This window comes from Hylobates moloch, unplaced genomic scaffold (assembly GCF_009828535.3).
Source record: "Hylobates moloch isolate HMO894 unplaced genomic scaffold, HMol_V3 SCAFFOLD_18, whole genome shotgun sequence".
NCBI classification, from domain to species: Eukaryota; Metazoa; Chordata; class Mammalia; order Primates; family Hylobatidae; genus Hylobates; species Hylobates moloch.
Window position 1 is genome coordinate 10,567,817 of NW_026652293.1, and position 21,275 is coordinate 10,589,091.

Consider the following 21,275-nt stretch of genomic DNA (forward strand, 5'->3'; position numbering starts at 1 on the left):
TGGAGCAGGAGGCAGGATGTCTAATAGGTCCTGATCATTGAGGGTGAGGAAAGGGAAGGATCAAGGACACTTCCTGGGTGACTTGGAGACCCAGATAGGGGGTGATGTCTTTCACTTCTAAGGGGAAGAACAGGGTGGGATGTGGGAAGGAACAGCTAACAAACATTAATTGAAGGCCCCCTGTATGCTTCGTACTGAGGGACACATAGAGAGGTGCGGAGAGAGGCCCCACTCTGGCTGGCTGTGGACAGTCCAGCTACAGAGATGAGGTGCTCACATGAAGCAAGAGAGAACGGTGTGATACCAACCATCAAGATGCAGTCCCATGAGATCTGGCTGGCGTCCTCCTGCCTACAAAGCCCTCTCACATATTATCTGTTCGATCCACATCATTACCAAATAAGATAGGTAGTATTATCCCCATTTTACAGATGAGAAAACTGAGGCTTGGAGAGGCTGTGACTAGCCCCAGCTCAGCCAGACAGATTGGATGCAAATCAACAGAAGCTATAGAATCTCTATGCAGGCATCTGCTCTGCAGTAGGGTGGGACGGGGACTTGCTTTGAAGCCTCATTGTATATCAACCACACTGATTTTACTTGGTTTGGGCTTTGGCAGTGGCTGAGAAAGGGTTGGGAGAAGCCAATGGGGCTGGAAAGGAGAGTATAAAATCTATGAAAGTAATTTATTGGGGATATCCATTGAGATACACCCAGTTCTCTCTGTCTCCAAGCCAGGGTTCTTTCCTATTCTGGATGGAAGGAGTTGTTCCAAGATAGCAGAAGGTAGTATGGAGTACATTGACTGCAGAAGAGGCAAGGCTTAACTCAGAGTGATCTCTGTAGGACTTGAGGTCCAGGGAGGGCAGCCCCAGGAGTGACACGATTCAGGAGCAAAGGCATGGTGGGCTGTTAGATTAAGTTTGCTAAAGGCATCAGAGACTTCTCAGTTCTACACATGGTCAATCTGTACTGGTGGCTGGGACCTGCCTACTTAGGTGGGCACTCTGGGTCAGTCCCTGGGGAAGGCTCCTCCCCAGCTTTGGTGGACATGGGCCTGCCTTCTGCTCCCAGGTCTCAGGCTCCAGGCAGAGACTTATTCCTTGAAATCTTGCAATTCAGGTCTGGCCATCAGGTGGGCCCAGGATATTCCCTACCTAGACTGAGGCATACTGTAAAATAAATCCAGGCTGTCAAGGCATTGTACCTCTCTCCTCTCCCTCCAGCCTTGTCCAGTGCCCTTTTACCCAGAGCCCCTCAGCAAGACCACCCCCACCTGCCTACCTCAACCAGTGGTTCTCAACCGACAGGACACAGAGCTTTTAATGATGTCCCACTGTCCCTGCATGTATCATGGGCAGTTTCCTCACTGAGAGGCTCCATCAGTGAACATCTTGTGTGTTTGTTATAACTTCCTTCCCTGTCTCTCTTTGTCTGGCAACGTACTTGTTCTCAAAGCTCTGTTCAAGCATCAATCCGCTGGCTTTCCCACCCTGTCCTGGCTGGTGTTTCTCCTTGAGCTCCTTTGCTCCCTGTGCCCCCCTTCATTTGCCATGTGTCATTTCTGCTGTATATGGTGTGAGGGGCCCAACTTTGATTCTTTCCAGATTGGTAGACAATTGAGTCTTTGGCATTTATAAAACATCTTTTTCTTATTCATTCGAACTGCTACCTTCGTTGCACATGCCCTCACCATATATGCTCAGACCTACCTCTGTTTGTCTGTCCTGGTGGCAATTCCATGCTATGTTAATCCCAATGGAATTATAATAAGTTTTGTATAGTGTGTCACCATCATTACTGGTTTTTTATTTTTAGTTGATAAAAATTGAAATTTGTTATGATATTGTTTTCCCGTGCAAGAACATGTTCAGATCCTATTGCAGATTTATATCCTGTGGGCAAGTTTTATAGATTCTACTATTAAACTTATTATTGTTATTAAATTTATTTATAAATATTTTACAGATTTTGACACTTCTGTGAATCAGACATTTCCTTCACTTCTATTTCTAATTGGTTATTGCTAATATAGAGAAAAGCTATTCATTTTTGTACATTCACCTTAAATCCAGCCATATTACCAAACTCTGTTATTATTTTTTATCTATTTTTCTAGAAAACCTAAGGACGATAGGGGATGGGGCAGTGTTTGGAGAAACTCAGAACCTGCGCACTGCAGTGCAGGTCCTCCTGGGGACATGAGGCATAGCGAGAAATGCATGAAGCAGACAGGTCAGTTGTGTATACGGAGGTGGGGGCGAGATAAGGAGGCCCCTAACTCTCCAGAGAAGCCTCTCCTCCCCGAGGCTCAGGGCCTCCCAGTCCTCACTCCTGCATCCCACTCTCACTCCCCCACCACCAAGGAACTGAGGCACCTCTGCACATCTCAGGTGACCCTGAACAGGCTCCTTTGCAGATCCCCAAGGGAAAGGGCTGAACACAGCAGAAACAGAAGCCATGACTGCAGCAGGGAAAGGGAGGACTCAGGGCTGGTCCATCTGAGTGCTGAGGTCCAACCCTCTCAGGGACCTCAAAGAGGTCACTAGAGCTCTCTGACACCCCTAGACCAGACAGAAGTGGCAGCACTTGGCAGAACCAGGAATAATAGCAGCCACCATGGAATGAGTTCCCAACAGTCCTCTGAGGATTCGCCTTTACAGATGAAGAAACTGGAGTTCAGGGAAATTAAGGAACTCACTTGAGTTTACACAGATAGTAAATGGCAGAGGAGGAATTCAAACCCAGGAACCTAACTCCAGAGCCTGCCGCACCCAATATTCCCACATGGCCATCCAGGCCATTCATGTTAAGCCCACGGGCCAAAGACTGGATCCCCTAGAAACTGCAGAGCTTTCTCAGGGACCCCGGAGTTCATGCATGCACCAGGCATTGTCTTCAGACATTACAGTAATATGTACCCACTTGGGTCCTGTGGTGAATTGAATGGTGACCCCCCCTACCCCCCACAAAGGATAACTTCACCTGGAATCTCAGAACGTGACTGTATTTGGAATAGGGGTCTTTGAGAATGTAATGAAGGTAAAGATCTCAAGATGAGATCATCTTAGATTAGAATGTCCTTCTTAGAGACAGAAAGGAGGGGACATACAGAGACACAGCGAGGAAGGGCATGTAAAAATGGAGGCAGGCAGAGACTGGAGTGATGCCGTTGCATGCCCAGGAATGCCAGGGGCCATCAGAAGCTGGAAGCTGCTGGGAAGTATTCGCCCCTGGAGCCTTCGGAGGAAGCATGGCCCTGCCAACACCTTGTTTCCAGGCTTCTGACCTCCAGAATCGTGAAAGAATAAACTTCTGTTGTTTCAAACCACCTGTTTGGTGGCCATTTGTTACAGTAGCTCTGGGAAACCAATACAAATGTCCACCATTCTTTTTTTTTTTTTTTTACGGAGTTTCACTCTTGTTGCCCAGGCTGGAGTGCAGTGGCGCGGTCTCAGCTCACCACAACCTCCGCCTCCCGGGTTCAAGCGATTCTCCTGCCTCAGCCTCCCTAGTAACTGGGATTACAGGCATGTGCCACCATGCCAGGCTAATTTTGTATTTTTAGTAAAGATGGGGTTTCTCCATGTTGGTCAGGCTGGTCTCAAACTCCTGATCTCAGGTGATCCACCTGCCTCGGTCTCCCAAAGTGCTGGGATTACAGGTGTAAGCCACCATGCCTGGCCCAAATGTCCACCATTATTATTCTTCATAAGAAACATAGGCATTTCAAGCTATTACCAAACTTATAGTCACTATTTATCATTATCTATTTTTCTCCATCAATGGATATGAAAATATTACTATCATGAAAAATAAATTATATTTGCAACCCCATTATCTTCTAGATGGAGAAACAGTTTGAGAGAGGGCAGTGGAGAAGCAAGAGAGCTGGTCTGGAACCCAGCTGCCTGAATTGTGAGTCATTTCTCTTCCTCCAAAGCCCTATTAAGTCTGGGGCTGCTTATGGTCCTCACCACCTACACAAAGAAAGTCAGGGTCATGCTCATCCATCAGAAGGTTCAGGGCCACTTCCCGCTTTCCTCTGTTTGGCAACACTAAGAGTCATCCTCTGATTGTTCCAGAAAAGCAAGAATTGCTAAAGGCCATTGTGTCAAGTTTGCCCAATTCATGCTACTTGACATCTTACCCCTCCCCAGCTTGCTACCACCCCCCCTCCCCCTAGTGCCCCTGATTGCAACACTCCTGGCTGGGGTGGGACAGGGTGGCCAGATAAAAGCAGAGCAGGACCTGGAAAGCTGGTTTGTATGGGCTGCAGCCTGCTGCTGAGCTGCATTATGGTGCGGTCCGTGGCCTGGGCAGGTGAGCTGTCGGATAGTGGGCTGGGTCTCGGGAGCTGTGGGGAGGTGGGGATGTGGATGTCCAGGGACCCCTTGCTACACTTTGCGAGGAAACAGGAGGACTCCGGAGAACTTCAGAGGGTCATTTTATCCCTCTCCAAGCCTCCTGGCTCACAGTCCCTTGATTACCTTTCCTGTGGGCTCCCCCTTAGGCTCTTTCAGCCCAAGAGACTTCGTGTTGCAAGGGAAGGCTTTTCTCAACAAGCTGAAGATGACTTGACTTTCCTCTTTCTGTCCTGAAAGCCCAGAGTCAATGAGGCCCCTGCACTGGGTCTTTGTGTCTTTCCCATGTTCTTAGGTCCCTCCTGTTGGCCTTATCCAAGAAGCGCCCACTGCCAAGAGCCTCTTCTCCAACCTCATATTGTCTGTCCTGCAAGAGGGCAGCCTGGGGCCAAGGTCCTGGGCGTCCTTGCAAATTTTCATGGAGGTTCTATTAGGTTGACAGAGAAGTCCAAGGTCACCAGGTGAAAGAGATCTCTTCGAAGGAGTCCTGTCAGGCCCTAGGTCTCCAAGGCTGTGGATGCCTGCCACAGCCAGGTAGCAGAAAGGCAACAGGAAGCCATAAGCAATGGGAGCAGAGGCACAGGCCCTCCCCAGGAGATGAACTCTCCCCATGCAGCCCTTCCAGATTGATTCTTTCTAGCCCCAGAACAGGCTTGTTTCTTGTTCTGAAAGAGAAGCTATCTCTCTGAATAACTCACAAGTCAGCAGTTTTTCCACAATCTTCCTGAATCCACACTGCCCTTTACTGAGGTATAGAGAGGGGGCAGCCTCAGCCCACGAAACTTTCCATCAGCTTCTAGGACCAACCCAGGCCAGGAAGAGACTCCCATGGTCTGGCCTGCATGAAGGGATGGGCACAGTGCCCTCCTGGATCCCTTCTGAAAGGAGAAAGCTTGATTTGCATGAAATCAGCCCTCCCTGACCACCTCCTGTGCTTCCGTAAGCTGTGGGGCCTGGGAAGGTGAGAATGGCAGCATAACCCTGGCCTTCTCTCTTGTGTTGCTCCAGGTTTCATGGTCCTGCTGATGAGCCCATGGGGTAAGTGGCCTCTTTCTTGGAGTTAGCTCTTGACTGTCTCAGCCCCTTCCCTGGGCTCTGCTTAATGTCCCAAAACACCTTCCCTGCCGGACCTCCTCAAGAGCTCCAGATTTCAGTGGGGACTCTCTTCCAAAGCTCAGACCCCTGCAAATGTCCCCGTCCACTACCAGCCCTCCCAGGAAGGCTTTTGCCTCCTTATCCACTAGCTGAGCTCCTGCACACCTGTGGGGCGAGCTTGCGCATCAGCCTCTTTCAGGGCTTTCCTTTCCTGGGGTTGCTGGCTCCCTCCTCTGCGCTCTGTGCTCTTGCAGCACCTGTGTGTTTTACAGTACATTTCGCACTGCCTCTCATTATTGGCTTAGATGTCTCTCCACACCAGACTCCAAGTTGCTGCAGATAAGGACCCTGAGTCTCATCTGGCTCAGCATCCCCAGCCCCTTAGCTCTGTGAGGACAACACACTTGCTTTTCGTCTGTTGAACTGATCAGATGTGGAGTTTGAGAGAGGCAGGAGGGAGCTCCTTGGTGTGTCAAATGGAAAAGAGACCTTGGGAGGTCTTCAGCAACTCAGACTCCTGGTCCCCCTCTTGTCCCACCGCATTCCCTGGGCATCAGTGGCCTGGGAATGCTGGCCTCTCAGACCTTGTCTTGTGACTGTGCCTCTCACGCTGGGCTGTGGCATTGGAGGTACATTTCCCTCTCAGCCTCATAGGAGGGAACAGCCAGGGGCACAGAAACAGCAAACATGAGGAAGATGAGAGGTGGGAGATTTCTCAAAAAGCTTTAGTCCAGGCTATTTCTGGGCTTTCTGCAGTATAGTAATAATAGTAGGACTTTGTGTGGACTAAGGGTTAATATATGCAAAGCACCTAGAACAGAACTTCTTCCATGCAGCGTTCCTCTAAGTGTTTTACATGTATTAACTTTAGCCCACATGGGGGCCTGTGACACACACTGTGGAAGGTCCAATGGTCTCCCCCTTTCACACAGGAGGAAGCTGAGTCACACAGCAAGTAAGTTGCAAAGTTGGGATTTCAACCCAGACACTGACATGCCAGTGTCCCTGCTGTTAACCACTGCACTTTATTTTCTCTATAGTACAGAAATTCATAACAATATTTGATATGCGACAGCATGACATGATAGAAAAAGAGCTTCCTGGCTCCTTCCTACATGGCCTGGGGGATGAGTTATCTGGGTTCATCCCCTCCTTCCTCTCTTTTGCTTTGGGGAATTCACCAATTCTCCTGTATCCTTGCAGGCTACACCCCACGAGCAAGCTCCTGGGTGACCTCTGGTTAGAGACAGTGACCACTCCGGGGCCACGTGTATGCCCAGGGTCAGCCCTCCATGCTCTCGGGTTCTAGTTGAGGCCTGCCTGAGCAGTCTCTTCCCAAAACTCTCCTATAGACACTTTGCACCCCTCCTCTTCTTCGCCCCGTCCCTGTCCATGTGGACATTGGAGGGGGTACAGAGAGACCCTGCTGGGGCAAATGGAAGTCCCGGGTTCTAGACACCAGCCACAGACACGCTCCAGTCCGAACTCACTGCTCCATCAAGATCTTGGCGTAAAATGTTGGCTCATACAAACCACACCATCATAGATTGAGAGACTGGAAGAGACCCAGTAGACCACATAGTCATTATCAGATGGGGCCGGGATTGAAGATGAGATGGACCCAAAGTCTATTTTTGGCAGATGCTGGAATGAAGACTAGCATTCTTGCTTCCTGGTGTCCTGGTCAACCGTGCACAGGGCCGACCTCAGTGGGGGTCATCACCACTGAGCCCTCACTGGGAACTGACCATCCCGCCCCTTGCAAAGTCTTTTCACACACTATAGGGTACTCTAGAGACAAGTACCCTACAGTGTGTGGGGTACTTAGAGACAAGATGCCTTCTCCTAGATAAAATTAGCTTTTATTAGAATCTCAGCAGTGATATTGATAAACATAGATTATCTACAAGGGATAACAAGCAAATGCAAACGGCTTTAATGCAAGACTAAAGAAACATAAATCCAGGCCTGTAACTGGGGCCTCCTCTCTGCTATTTATCTGTTTGCATTTTAATGAAGTATTCTGAGGTATTCCAAACCGATTTTGAAAGTTCTGCCTGCCTGCCTTCTGCAGATGAGCATGCCATGCCTAATTCCCCCTAGGCCTCATGTTGGGGCTGCCTGGGGCTACCTTCTGTCAGGTTTCGGGGCCTGGAGGGGAGACCCTAACTGGGGGTAGGGAGACCTGCCTGCCAGACCCTGATCCTGGGAGCTCGGACTCTGAGACTAGCAACTTTCAAGGATGTCAAGGAGTCAAGAGACTTGGATCGCAGCAGTGCTGCTGTGCCCTCTTAGCAGCCGTGCTGATGAGGACAGGCCCCAAGCTCGTGAGACTCAACTTGCTTCCCAGGAAAACAAGGCTTGGAAGATGATGGTCCTGCCCACTCATGTTCTGAGGATCCCATGTCTGGCCTCTGAAAATGCTTTCCCAACTGCCAGGCTCCACCCACACAAAAGCAAATGCCATTTCTGCCCGTCGGGTCCCTCCACTGACTCCAGGTGTAGAAAGAGGAGGACCAAGGACATTGCCTGCCCCAGATGGAGGATGAGCAGTCCCCAGAAGGCCCTGCTGACAGCTATCTCTTTTCTTTACTCCAATGGGCCAGGCTGTGCTGCAAAACTGGTCTGCTACTTCACCAACTGGGCCCAGTACAGACAGGGGGAGGCTCGCTTCCTGCCCAAGGACGTGGACCCCAGCCTTTGCACCCACCTCATCTACGCCTTCGCTGGCATGACCAACCACCAGCTGAGCACCATTGAGTGGAATGATGAGACTCTGTACCAGGAGTTCAATGGCCTGAAGAAGATGTGAGCCAAAGCAGAGGAGCAGGGTGGGCGGGATGTGGTGGGGGGACAGATAACCTCTTCCCAGAGCCAGACACCTCTCCAGCACTAAGGCCCTGCCACAGACCCACTGTGTGGCTTTGGGCAAGTTGTATCACCTCTCTGGGCTCTCCTGTGCTTAATGAAAGAGGTAGGGTTTGCTTAGGGGATCCTAAAGGGCCCTTCCAGTTTAGGTGTAAGTGGGATCAGGATTGTGAGACTCTTTCTGTCTCCCATGAAGCCCCTTCCTCATTATGAAATTGATCCACCCTTCAGCTCCAGTGTTCTGGGCGCCTTCACAAAGCCTCTTGAGAATCTGCCCCAATCCTTGCTTCCTGAGCCCACACAGTGGTGTCTCCCCAGTTAGACAGGTGGTTCTGCGAGTCAGGAATGTGACTTCCCTTTTCCAATCTACACTGTCCCTAGAATGCTTAATACAGTCTCTGCACATAGACACTTTGACACATCCTCACCCTTGTTGCTCCTCCCCACTGTAACATCCCTGCCAGGGAGCCCTGGGAGCTGGCAGAGTAAATCCTGCTGTGTCTCCTGTCTTTCCCAGGAATCCCAAGCTGAAGACCCTGTTAGCCATCGGAGGCTGGAATTTCGGCACTCAGAAGTTAGTTGACTGTGGTCACCTGTGTGGTAAAGCTCCTGGATGGGAACCTGGTGCACTGGCCAGAGGGAGCCCTGGTCAGGGAATCAGGCCAGGCTGAGGTGTGGTCAGGGGAAAGGGGAGAGGAGTTGAACTCTGAGGACTGAATTTCCTTCTGGGTTCTTGCACCCCAGCATGAGGGCAGCACAGTGAGCTTCGCTCCAGGCTGTTTCAGCTCCAGTCTTGCCTGAAGCATAGGTCTAAACACAGCAGAGGGCTCAGACCTCTCCGGGCCTCAGTCTCGTCTCCCATGAAATGAGAAGAGGGAGGGTCCCATCTAATCCTGACAACATGCAGTGTCTGTGTTTTCTGAGCTCAGAAATGGGGTATCTTGTCCCAGAAGGAATGTTTATTCCACTTCTGAGTGTAAAACGTAATCTGTGAGATTGAGCCTGGATGCCAAAGTATTGGCATTTGGGGGACATTTTTTTAATGATTTATGGAGATAATGGAATGGAGTATTTGAAACTTGGTGTTTTCTAGAAAATCCAGAATATAGGGCTCCCAAAGCTCTAAACAGTCTTTTTAAAACTTTTTTGGATCATGAACCCTTTTGGGAATCTGACAAAAGTGATTACTCATCTTCCAAAATAATGCTTATATACAGATTGTTTATTGAAATGCAGGAGTTTTTAGCCTGGTGTCCTCAGACTAAATTAATAAAAATAAAACAGGATCAATCTGTAAAGAACTTGAGACCCCCAAGAAGTTCAGGGACTTCCCACTAAGGAAGGAAGATGTGGAGAGGTGGTTCTTGGGGCAGCTTGGGGATTTTGACGAACTCTGGACTAGTAATAGTAATAAAAACACAAAGCACTCTACAGGTGTGAGTTAGAAGAAAGATGACCAGGTTAACCTGCCAGGAAACTAAAACAGTGGGCTCCCCAGGTCTTTACTAACCTTAGTAAAGGAATTAGAGAAATTCTAATTAAAGAAAAATCCTACTTAAAGAAAAACCTCACAAGAGGAATTAGAGAAACTAATTCCTTTTCTTTTTAAACCTCCATTCTGAGGGTGTCAACTAGTTCTGATATGGGGTGGGACAATTCAGGGGCTTGGAGGAAGCCTCTGGAGGGAATTTTGGGAAAGGCTCCTAGGGTGTCCATGTGCCCCTGGTGATGTCGATGTTTGGGGGTAGAAAGCGCTCTGGATGGTCCCCTTTCCTCAACCCGGACCATAACTCACCAGCAAATATCCCTGCAGCCTCTGAAGCAACCCTCCCAGTGCCCCTCCCAGCCCAGACACAGAGACGCACTGTCCTGAGTGTGTCTTCTCACCTGCTTCTGAGTAAGAGTGGCCTGCTGTCTGGTCCAAGGCTGGCCCTTACTCCCCTTCATCACCTCACAGGTTCACAGATATGGTAGCCACGGCCAACAACCGTCAGACCTTTGTCAACTCAGCCATCAGGTTTCTGCGCAAATACAGCTTTGACGGCCTTGACCTTGACTGGGAGTACCCAGGAAGCCGGGGGAGCCCTGCCGTAGACAAGGAGCGCTTCACAGCCCTGGTACAGGTATGGCTGGACAGGGCGGGGATCACCAGTCTGTGCAGGGACCCAGAGCTGGAGCCCCCACAGCACATGTGGGGCTGCTCTGCCCCCAGAGCCAGTTGCTTCACGTATCTGCGTGGCACAGATCAGCCCTGTGGCCAGCTCTCAGACTTCTACGAGTGAACATCTACCTGGGGCTCACAGGGGCTGCCTGCCTGGTGCGCGCCCCTGTGTTGACTCTGAGCTCCACTCCCGCAGGACTTGGCCAATGCCTTCCAGCAGGAAGCCCAGACCTCAGGGAAGGAACGCCTTCTTCTGAGTGCAGCGGTTCCAGCTGGGCGGACCTATGTGGATGCTGGATACGAAGTGGACAAAATCGCCCAGTGAGTCTCAGGCAGATGGCTTGGAGCTGTGCTCTCTGAGGGAAGAGAGGCCAAGGGCAGACTGAGCTTTCCCATGGGTAGAGCAGGTGTTCAGCTACAAGGCATTTGGAAAGTCCCATCCTTACACCAAAACATAAGCAGACAATTCCCTGCTTTTGTACTCAGGGTAAAACCAAGACATCCAGAAAGGCTTTGCTTAGTGTCTGCTGCTGCCCTGTTCCAGATCCTTCATTTTGGATCTCTGCCCTCTTCCTTGGGAACTCATTCTTTTTTTTTTTTTTTTTTTTTTGAGACGGAGTCTCGCTCTGTTGCCCAGGCTGGAGTGCAGTGGCGCAATCTCGGCTCACTGCAAGCTCCGCCTCCCGGGTTCACGCCATTCTCCTGCCTCAGCCTCTCCGAGTAGCTGGGACTACAGGCGCCCGCCACCACGCCCGGCTAATTTTTTTTGTATTTTTAGTAGAGACGGGGTTTCACCGTGGTCTCGATCTCCTGACCTCATGATCCGCCCGCCTCGGCCTCCCAAAGTGCTGGGATTACAAGTGTGAGCCACCGCGCCCGGCCTGGGAACTCATTCTTAAGGTGAAAATGCCTCTGAGCAGGTAGTGAAGCCATTGTCTTCAAGAAAATGGGTTTTCTGGATCCTTGCTCCTCAAAGTACAGCATGCGGACTCGCAGCCCTCATTAAAACCAGGTGCTCATTAGAATTATGGACTCTCAGGCCCCACCCCAGGCCTTCTGAAGAAGAACCTTCATTTTAATGAGATTCCCAGGCGATCCGTGTGCACACTGAAGTGGGAGAAACCCTGAGCTAGAGTTCCCTCCAGAATAGCAATGTAGCAGGAGGTTTCTTGAGTGGAAGAGGGAGGGTCTGGGGGTGCTGAGGGGACAGTGGGGTGAGGGTGACAAGTTTGAATGAGAATGAGAATGGCCTCCATAAGGGGGCTGGCTGGGACTGCTGTCTGGGTCACCTTCTGCAGAGCCAGGTGAGCCTGCCACCTTTGCCTCTGACCCCAGTGGTTCCTCCCTGGGCCATGCACTGAGCGGGTAGGAGTGAGAAAGAAGGGCTACCCCCACCCCCAATCCCTTGTTCCTCACCTCCTCTTCCATGCCTCCTGCAGGAACCTGGATTTTGTCAACCTTATGGCCTACGACTTCCACGGCTCTTGGGAGAAGGTCACGGGACATAACAGCCCCCTCTACAAGAGGCAAGAGGACAGTGGTGCAGCAGCCAGCCTCAACGTGGTACGTGTGGCCGGAGGCCTGAGGCAGGACTCCCCTGTCCAGCAGGCCCTGTTTAGTGGCTTCTTTTGAACCCCGAGGCCCTCATGGGAAAAAAAACACAGGGCACTGAGAAACCAGAAACTTTTTTGTTTCTTTGCTTGCTCGTTTTGTTCTATTTTCCTGGTCTATGCCCCTGCTGAGAGGAAACGTCACTTCTGTGGAGCATCTTGGCTGATGGTAGACACAGCAAATCAATTTGATGACAAACAAGTGACCAGTGGGGAAGCCCACTTTGAGCTTGAGTCTCCAGCCAGCAGGCCTGCTGCTTCCCTCACACACCCCCACTCCATTTCCTTCAAGAGAGTGGGCAGACTCGTGCTCCATGGTCACACTGGTTGACCTTCTGGAAGGTGCTTTCAGGGGTAGGAGCTTTCCCAAGTTGCTAACATCTCCACGGATGTCACTCAGGGTGGAAGTATCCCCAGCACCTGCAAAGGGCAGGCTTGGTTTTTAGACTAGGGTAGGTTGGGGTTTCCTAACTTTTCCTCATTGAGCAATCAAGACACTTTTTTTTTTTTAATTTTATGTATTTATTCTTAAGAGACAGAGTCTTGCTCTGTCACCAAGGGGGTATGCAGTGGCATGATCATAGCTCACTGCAGCTTCATCCTCCCGGGCTTAAGCGATCCTCCTGCCCCAGCCTCCTGAGTAACTGGGATCACTATGACCAGCTAATTTTCTTTTAAGTTTGTAGAGATGGAGTCTTGCTATATTGCCCGGGATGGTCTCAAACTCCTGCCCTCAAGCAATCCTCCTGGCTCAGCCTCCCAAAGTGTTGGAATTATAGGCACAAGCCAACATGCCCAGCCTAGATCCTTTTTATAAGCCCTCTATGTATCTTAAAATATAGAGAGGGTTTATAAAACCCTGCAGAGAGGGCTTATAATAACTATATTATTTTTCTTTCTTAAAACAAGCAAAACCAAACAACAAAGAAAAAGCCCTAAATTAAAATGCTTTTTACTTTCGGAAAGTCCACATCTCTGTATGTCAGATGGAGTGGGACATCTTTGATTTTCTGGCTCTTTCATGAATAAAGAGCACCTCTTTGAGCCAGTGAGCCAGGCACCCACATTTCACACTGAGCCTGGCCTCTCCGTCCCCGTCTGGAAGACTGTGTGAGTTTTGGAGGAAGCTGTATCCCTGCACCGGTGGGGAGACACAGAAAGAAATTTAGCTGAGAGGTGAGTGGGGTTGGAGTCCCTCCAGCACCCTGCTTTCCACACCGTGTACCTTGAATCTACCGAGGAATGGAGGCCATCTTATTCCTACAAAGAGGCCTTCTACTCACCACACAGTGTGCCCGGGGATTGCTTCTAGCCAGAGGGGTGACTTTTCCCAACTTGCACAAAAGTGCTATAACGGATCAAGAGAAGCCCCGACTTCTGCCTTCAGAAAGCACCAGTCTGATCAAAGATAAGTTGTATAGATGGACAAAAAGAAATATATTTAAATAAATGTAGTGAAAGCTGTTCTTTACCTAAGTGCTAAGTGGGCTCAGAGTAACTAGACCTGACAAAACTAGGGCAGCTTCTGGGGGAAAGTGAACCATACTCTTGGCTTAAGGAATGAGGCTTCATTATTCATTAATTTATCGTATATGTATCGGGAACCTTCTCCCGTCACAGGCCTGGGGGTGTTACATCAAGTAATACATAATCGGGGGAAGACCTTATTCAGAGGTGGGTAAGGAAGACTTTGTTCTATCTGAGCATCAGGTGTCATTCTAGGCACTGGGGATATAGAGATAAATAAAGCAGACTCAATTCCCTGCTTTTGTACTCAGGGTAAAACTAAGACAACAATCATGATAACGATGATGACTATAGCGACCCTTTATTGCGTTGTGCTGACCTTTTACATGCATTATAACCTTTAATTCTCACAATGCCCTAAGAGATGGATATTTTCCTTATTTCCATGTTACAGACAGAACACCAAGGCTCAGTGAGGTTAAATAAGCTGCTGGGTAAGGCAGGGATCTGTGTCTGCCTTGTTCACTGATGTGTCTGAAGCACCATGGACAACGCCTGGCACACAGTGGGCCATGAGTACACATTCGTTCAGTGAATGGTTGTCTGCGTCCGAAGCCCACGCTCTCTGGTTATCATGCCATGCAGCTTCTTCACTGGGGTCACAGGTCTAAGGCAGGCTCTAAAGAAGGTGGGGTAGGGCTGGAATCCTAACGAAGGCCCGTGGAGCTCCAGCTGAGGGGCTCCTGCCCTCCTAGCTCTGCCTCTGGATCCCCCAGACTTAGATAATCAGAACCAGGCTGAGGGCTGAGAAGATTAACCCTGCCCTCTTTCGCCACCAGGATGCTGCTGTGCAACTGTGGCTGCAGAAGGGGACCCCTGCCAGCAAGCTGATCCTTGGCATGCCTACCTACGGACGCTCCTTCACCCTGGCCTCCTCATCAGACACCAGAGTGGGGGCCCCAGCCACAGGGTCTGGCACTCCCGGCCCCTTCACCAAGGAAGGAGGCATGCTGGCCTACTATGAGGTAGGAAAACCCATAACCACCCTGGGTATTGTAGGGGTCAGGGGGTGCCTGAGAGAGCAGAGGTTTCCTTCTCCCACCGTTTCTGAGTAAGGATGCCAGGTGCAGAGAATTCTGGCCAGTAAATTCCATCCCATCTATGCCGTCTTGAATTTACCCTTAAGCCAAGGTGCCTCAAGCTGAGTCCAGCATTCTAGGTCACTGCAAAGAACCTCCTGATTCTCCAGGCTTCCTCAGACAGGAATTTTCCAATCTCTAGTCTCCTCCTGGTGAGGAAGGGAAGGTGCCTGCAAGAGCCTCCCTCCTCCTCCCCAGTGCTGCCTTCTGCTCCCACAGGTCTGCTCCTGGAAGGGGGCCACCAAACAGAGAATCAAGGACCAGGAGGTGCCCTACATCTTCCGGGACAACCAGTGGGTGGGCTTTGATGATGTGGAGAGCTTCAAAACCAAGGTAAGGCCCAGCTCTGCTGGCAGAGGGGTGGTCCTAGTGAACAAGTCCAGTCAATGACATGGAATGAGGACAGTTCAGGACCTCAAGGGTGAGTCTCCTTTAAATGTCCCAACGTTTCATAAATCTCCACGTGATAGTATTTTGTACCTTTTCTACCTATTGACTCAGAAAAGACAAAATGACAAAACATTGCTCCACATTTAGTAGCACTCTGGAAAGTATTTCTATTTTATTAAATACCATACAAATTCTACAGACATATGAACAGGAGAAATACACATGGTGAGACATATAGCTTTATTCGGCCCATTGGCAATAGCTGGTGCATGTCCAAATTACAGACCTTTTGCTTTACTTATAGGACCCCCTTCTCCTGCCCAACATTGGTGGCCTGAAGAGTTAGTGCATTTACCTGGTTTCATGCCACTTTCCCCTGTAAAACTGTTAGCTCCTGAAGACGGATGCTTCACTAGTTTATCTGTACATCCCACATCAACTATCTTGTGTGGCTGACAGCGGCAGCTTCTAGAGGTGGAGAATTGCAGGGGGGCACGATCCTGGCTGGGGAGCTGGGAGAAGGGGTCATGGTGGAAGGGTATTTCAGATAAGTCCTAAAGCATAGAAGGTGGCCATTCTTAGGGGTGAGGGAGCAGGCAACTGTACAAGCAAAGACGCAGGTGTGGAGAAAGTAGAGGCTGGACTCAGAACAAAGTGTAGGCCCACATAGCTGGACCCCCAAGCAGGGCAGGTAGAGGAAGGGAGTTAGATGAAAGGGAGGCTGGGGCCAGCAAGGGATCAAGCACCATGGCCCCCTGGCAGGGTTAGAGAACAGAGAATCCCACTCTGAGGGAACACACAGTCATACCCTCAGGAAGCCTCAGGAAGCCTCAGGAATCTGGTGGAGGGAAGATGGCTCTCAGGGAAGACAAAGACATGAAGACAGAGAAGCAAGCCTTGATTGAGATCTTTTGGAAATCTGAGTTGTTCCCTGTGGTAACTGGACTTACCTTGACCAGCATACAATACCCTTAAATAAAGCAGCTCAGCCCACACATGACCAAGCTGTGAAGGGTTCCCACTTAGGGAGGTGCACACATCTGACACTATTCCTCCCGGGTGCACCCACCCCACCCCAGGTCATGCTTATGTTAAGACAAGGAGACTGCAAAATAACTGATGTCCCAGCAGCATGAGGACTCAGCATCCAGGCTCCCAGCCCAGGGCTGTCTCCAGAACCTACAGCCCCTCACAGGCCTGAGGCTGCTGGAGAAAAAAGGACCCTGTCCAGATGAGGTAGCCAGGCTCTGGTGCTGGCCGGGCCGGGCTTCCCCGGGCTTCTCCACTGCATCCCCTCCCTGCACAGGTCAGCTATCTGAAGCAGAAGGGACTGGGCGGGGCCATGGTCTGGGCACTGGACTTAGATGACTTTGCCAGCTTCTCCTGCAACCAGGGCCGATACCCCCTCATCCAGACACTGCAGCGGGAACTGAGTAAGTAAGGGGCCCGGGGCCAGTGGCAGAATTTAGAGGTGGGGTACGAACACAGCTCCATGCATCCAATGAACTGTAGGTCCTGGGTCCTTCTGAGGAAATGACTTTGCCCCAGTACTGTAATTTCCCAAGCTTCATGCACCCACAGGAGCTAAGGAAACTGTCAAAACAATTTTTCTTTTTGCACTCTTTCTCTTCCTGGTTGTAGCAATGCCTGCCCAGGGTTGTTGTAACCGTGGCTTCCCTCCAGAGGGCCCCTAGACTGGGAGCAGCACCTTGTTCCTCTCTTATCTGGGAGAAAGCCTCTCCTTAGCCTGCACCATGGCACCCCCACCTGCCCTCAGCAGTATATGGTTGTGCTTGCAGATGGGTAAAGCCTTAACTGCCTGTCACATGTGTAGCCAGGTGTTGTCTGTGGCACTGTGCTTCAGCTGTAGGTATGGCTGTTGTCTGGCTGTTCTCTGCCTGGCGTATCTGGCTATACTCAGTCTGTAGGGCATGTGGTGCTGGGCTGCTGCCAGCCAATGGTTGCTGCCTGTGTGCTCTGCCTGTGGGTTTGGGATCTCTTGGGGGGAGCCTTGGTTGAATCTTCACTGTCTTCCCAGGTCTTCCATACGTGCCTTCAGGCACCCCAGAGCTTGAAGTTCCAACACCAGGTCAGCCCTCTGAACCTGAGCATGGCCCCAGCCCTGGACAAGACACTTTCTGCCAGGGCAAAACTGATGGGCTCTATCCCAATCCTCGGGAACGGTCCAGCTTCTACAGCTGTGCAGGGGGGCGGCTGTTCCAGCAGAGCTGCCCGACAGGCCTGGTGTTCAGCAGCTCCTGCAAATGCTGCACCTGGAATTGAGTCCCTAAGGCCCCTCCAGTCCCAGCTTTGAGGCTGGGCCCAGGATCACTCTACAGCCTGCCTCCTGGGTTTTCCCTGGGGGCTGCCATCTGGCTCCTGCAGGCCTCTCTGTGGTCTTCCTTTATCCAGGCTTTCTGCTCTCAGCCTTACCTCCTTTTTTCTGGGTCTCCTGGGCTGCCCCTTTCACTTGCAAAATAAATCTTTGGTTTGTGCCCTTCTCCCCAAAGATGTGGTGACTTAAGGGGCTCTCTAAGCACACTGTTGACTCCAAAACATCCGCAGGTCAGAGCCAGGTGGGAAGGTGGTCCGTGCAGGATGTGCCAGGCCCTGTGGCAGGTCTTGCCTCATGAGTCCATATGCCAGTGGGCAGTTTCCAGTACACAGGTGATGGCAGCCAGAGCACGGCCCCAAGTGCAACACGTTCTTTGGTTATTGGCCCAGAAGCCTGGAAACAGGAGCCTCTGCGGACCGTCACGCACGTGTTATTCCCAAAATGCCACTAGATGGCAGCAGAGAAGAACTTTTCCCTGATTTAAGTGCTCCGTGAGCAGCCACTCAGCATTACACTAAGAATTCAGACCCCTGGTATTCAGTGGTCTTCGAGATAAATCCTGTTTGGGCCCTTTGCAGGCCCTATCTCACCTACTGCCCCCGTTCACCAAATGAAGAAGGAACAATGATTATTCTCACTTTACAGGCATTTAAACTGAAGACTCATTCTAACCAATTCTGAGTCCAGAACCAAGGCCTGGAACGGGCCAGAGAGCTTGCACACGGTGTCCTGGTTAAATAAAGTCATCCCGACAGTCCTGGCTGCTTTGGGCTGCACCTTGGTCATTCTGTTTGAAGAAAATCTGCACAAAACCTAATGGTCCAGCCTGTTATTCACTCCAAGCTGGTTTCTGGGTGGGACTTGGGAAGGCAGCTGGGGATTGGGACAGGTGAGATGAGGCGGAGGTGGCTTCGCCCCCCACGTGAGTACACCCAGCACCAGAGCACAGGAACAGTGTCCCCGTCACTCCGGCAGCCTGCCTGTCCATGGGCATTCTGAAATCTGCTCTCCTCAGTCCAGAGCACAAGCTGCTTGAGCACATGCTGCGCCCCCTGAGGTCTCAATTGAGGGATACGCCAACCACATCCCGACGAGCTGTTAGGAGTGGAGTCCAGGTGCAGGGGTGACTTCTGGCCTGCTGCACTCCAGCTGTGTGACTTCAGGCAAAGAAGCAGAGCCTCAGTCCTCTGCTGTAGGATGGGAGAAATGTGAGGAGTCAGTGAAGTCGTGCACGCCTGCCCTATGATCAGTGCTTATTCCCTCCCTCCCTCTTCCCTTCTCAGCCCTTTCTTCATCTTCTGTGAGCTGGGTATGTCAAGGATTTAGCAAATACTGTAGTCTCCTTCTAGCAGCATGCGCTCTCCTACAAGCATCCAAAAAACCAAAGTCCTCCCTGAGTACGCAGTCTTACACCTGCGCTAGTCTTACCCTCAGGAAAGCATTAGCTACAGCCTCTCTCTGGTCTTCACATCCACCCTGCTGCTCTGCAAACTCATGGCCACTCCCTCAGCTAGAACCAGCATCACCTCATACCTGGACCCACCTTCTATCCGGCCTCCTTGCTTCCTGCCCACCCCCTCTTCCAGTCAGCCACCACATCGCAACCAGTTTAATCTTTCTAAAATAGAGATCTAAGGCTGTCAGTTCCCTTGCTTAAAAACTAAGCAAGGGAAGTGACAGTGACAGGCTTCCCCTGCCCAAAGGAGAAAGTTCCCACCCATCAGCACAGGGTCGAGACCCTTTATCAGGCCCTCGTGTCTTCTCCGGTCACATCTCCTGCCGTTCCCACCCCAGTTCAGTTGCTGGGTAACCCTGATGTCAGCATTAACCTCAACCTTCATGCCAGCTCCGCATGTGGGACCCCCACAGCCCTCTGTCACCCGGCTAGCTCAGGCCCATGCCATTTTCTGAATGAATCCTGTCCAGGACAGGAACAATGAGAGTTCTCTAAAAGCCATTGGTGTTCAGATTGACTCTTTTTGTTTGTTTTCGTTTTGTTTTGTTTTTTGTTTGTTTTGTTTTTGTTTTTTGGGTTTTGGTTTGTTTGTTTGTTTATTTGTTTGTTTTTTGAGACAAAGTCTCGCTCTGTTGCCCAGGTTGGAGTACAGTGGCGCAATCTCAGCTTACTACAACCTCCACCTCCTGGGTTCAAGCAATTCTCCTGCTTCAGCCTCCCAAGGAGCTGGGACTACAGGCACCTGCCACCACACCAGGCTAATTTTTGTATTTTTAGTAGAGACGGGGTTGCTGTTGTTTGTTTGCTTGAGACAAGGTCTCTCTCCGTCAGCCAGGCTGGAGTGCAGAGGCACAATCACAGCTCACTGCAGCTTTGACCTCCTGGGCTCAGGTGATCCTCCCACCTCAGCCTCCCAGGTAGCTGAGACTACAGGCACACACCACCATGCCCTGCTAAATTTTGTATTTTGTGTAGAGACAGGGTTTTGTCATGTTACCCAAGCTGGTCTCCAACTCCTGGGCTCAAGTGATCCTCCTGCCTTGGCCTCCCAAAGTGCTGGGATTACAGGCATAAGCCACTGTTCCCAGCCAGATTGTCTCTTTTGACTCCACCTTGGCCTTGAAGCCCCATGTGGCTGGAGTCTTCCTGCTGCTGCTGGGTTTCTCAGCACATACCAAGTGTCTATGCTAGGCCTGGTGTCCAGCTGGACACAGCAGGGACAAGAGCCAGGGCTTTACTTTCCTGAGGCTAACATTCTGTTGGGGGAGGCAGACAATGAACAAATGCGCACATAAGACCATTCCAGGCAATAATGAGTGCTGAAAAGGAAAGAAGATACAGCTAGAGAGTGAAGGATGGGGGTGAGGGGACTGCTGTGCACAGTGTGGTCCGAGAAGGCTCAGTGGAGGCCACATTTGAGATGAGATCCCAAGTCTAAAGAAGATTTGCCCATACAATTTTGAGATCCACAGTCCTCAGGGGTAAACCTGGGTGCAATTCTTCCCTGGCTGCCTTTGTTAACCCAGCTTATAGGACAGGGTCCGGCCTTGGTCCCCTCTTCTAAGTGTCCCCAAGAGGCCCTGCCTTGGCCCCATTTCTCCCCTGGCACAGGTGCCTTGTGTAGGCCCTTAGTCTGATGGCGGTGATCATGGCACCATGGACAAGTCCTCCAGAGCAATGACTGCTCCCCTATCCCTTATGTCAACTGTCACCTCAATCCCCATCTGCCTGGTGGCCTTTTAGGTAATAGGGACTGAGGTTAAGGCTCCTGGCCACTGATTCAGCCTGTGGACTGTACCTTCAGAGTCAACCTTTGGTGACTGCTCCAGCCTCTGTCATGCCCTTATGCCCAGTGCATTGTCCATATGCATGGTCCAGTACAACACCCTCCCTCTCCTCTGCTCCAGGAAACCACCCTTGGTGTCCCATATCCAGTGTGTTGACCTATATCCCAGGGGACCATCAGGAGTCTCCAAACAGGCCATGCCTTCCTCAAGTGCATCTCCACCTGTGCTTCACATCTGCCTGTGCCATCCCTCCTTTCCCCACCAGGCCACCGCCAGTCACCCTGAGGCAGTCAACTCCTGGGTTACTGCTGCAGGAAACATCCTCGGGCGCCCTGGACATCAGTGACTGCCTCCCTGCCACCCTAGAACACTGGGCCACCACACTGACATATGCTGCCGCCATGATCTGTGTGGATGTTAGACTCCTCCCCTAGGTTCCGAGCTCCTAAGGTCAAGTACAATGTCTTAAGTGGTCCTCTCCAACCATGACACATGTTTGAGGCTCAGTAAATGTTGGATCACATAATATCTGACTTTTTTTATTCTTTTACCCTCGGGTGCAGAAATCACTTAGAGGATTTCCAGACTGAAGTGCTATTTCAT

General features: G+C 50.9%; 1 protein-coding gene across 2 annotated transcripts; it reads left to right on the forward strand.

The window, feature by feature from the left end:
- Window positions 1-4,261: 4,261 nt before the first annotated feature.
- Window positions 4,262-18,186, forward strand: CHIT1 (chitinase 1). Of its 2 annotated transcripts, XM_032136547.2 has the most exons (11): window positions 4,262-4,323; window positions 5,373-5,402; window positions 8,066-8,267; window positions 8,845-8,901; window positions 10,285-10,450; window positions 10,685-10,809; window positions 11,928-12,051; window positions 14,405-14,590; window positions 14,924-15,037; window positions 16,401-16,527; window positions 17,133-18,186. In XM_032136547.2, the coding sequence occupies exons 1-11, from the start codon at window positions 4,269-4,271 to the stop codon at window positions 17,375-17,377; spliced, it is 1,431 nt and encodes a 476-aa protein (XP_031992438.1). In that variant the 5' UTR covers window positions 4,262-4,268; the 3' UTR covers window positions 17,378-18,186. The 2 variants fall into 2 exon arrangements, with proteins under 2 accessions (XP_031992438.1, XP_031992439.1); XM_032136548.2 differs by lacking the exon at window positions 8,845-8,901.
- Window positions 18,187-21,275: the final 3,089 nt, after the last annotated feature.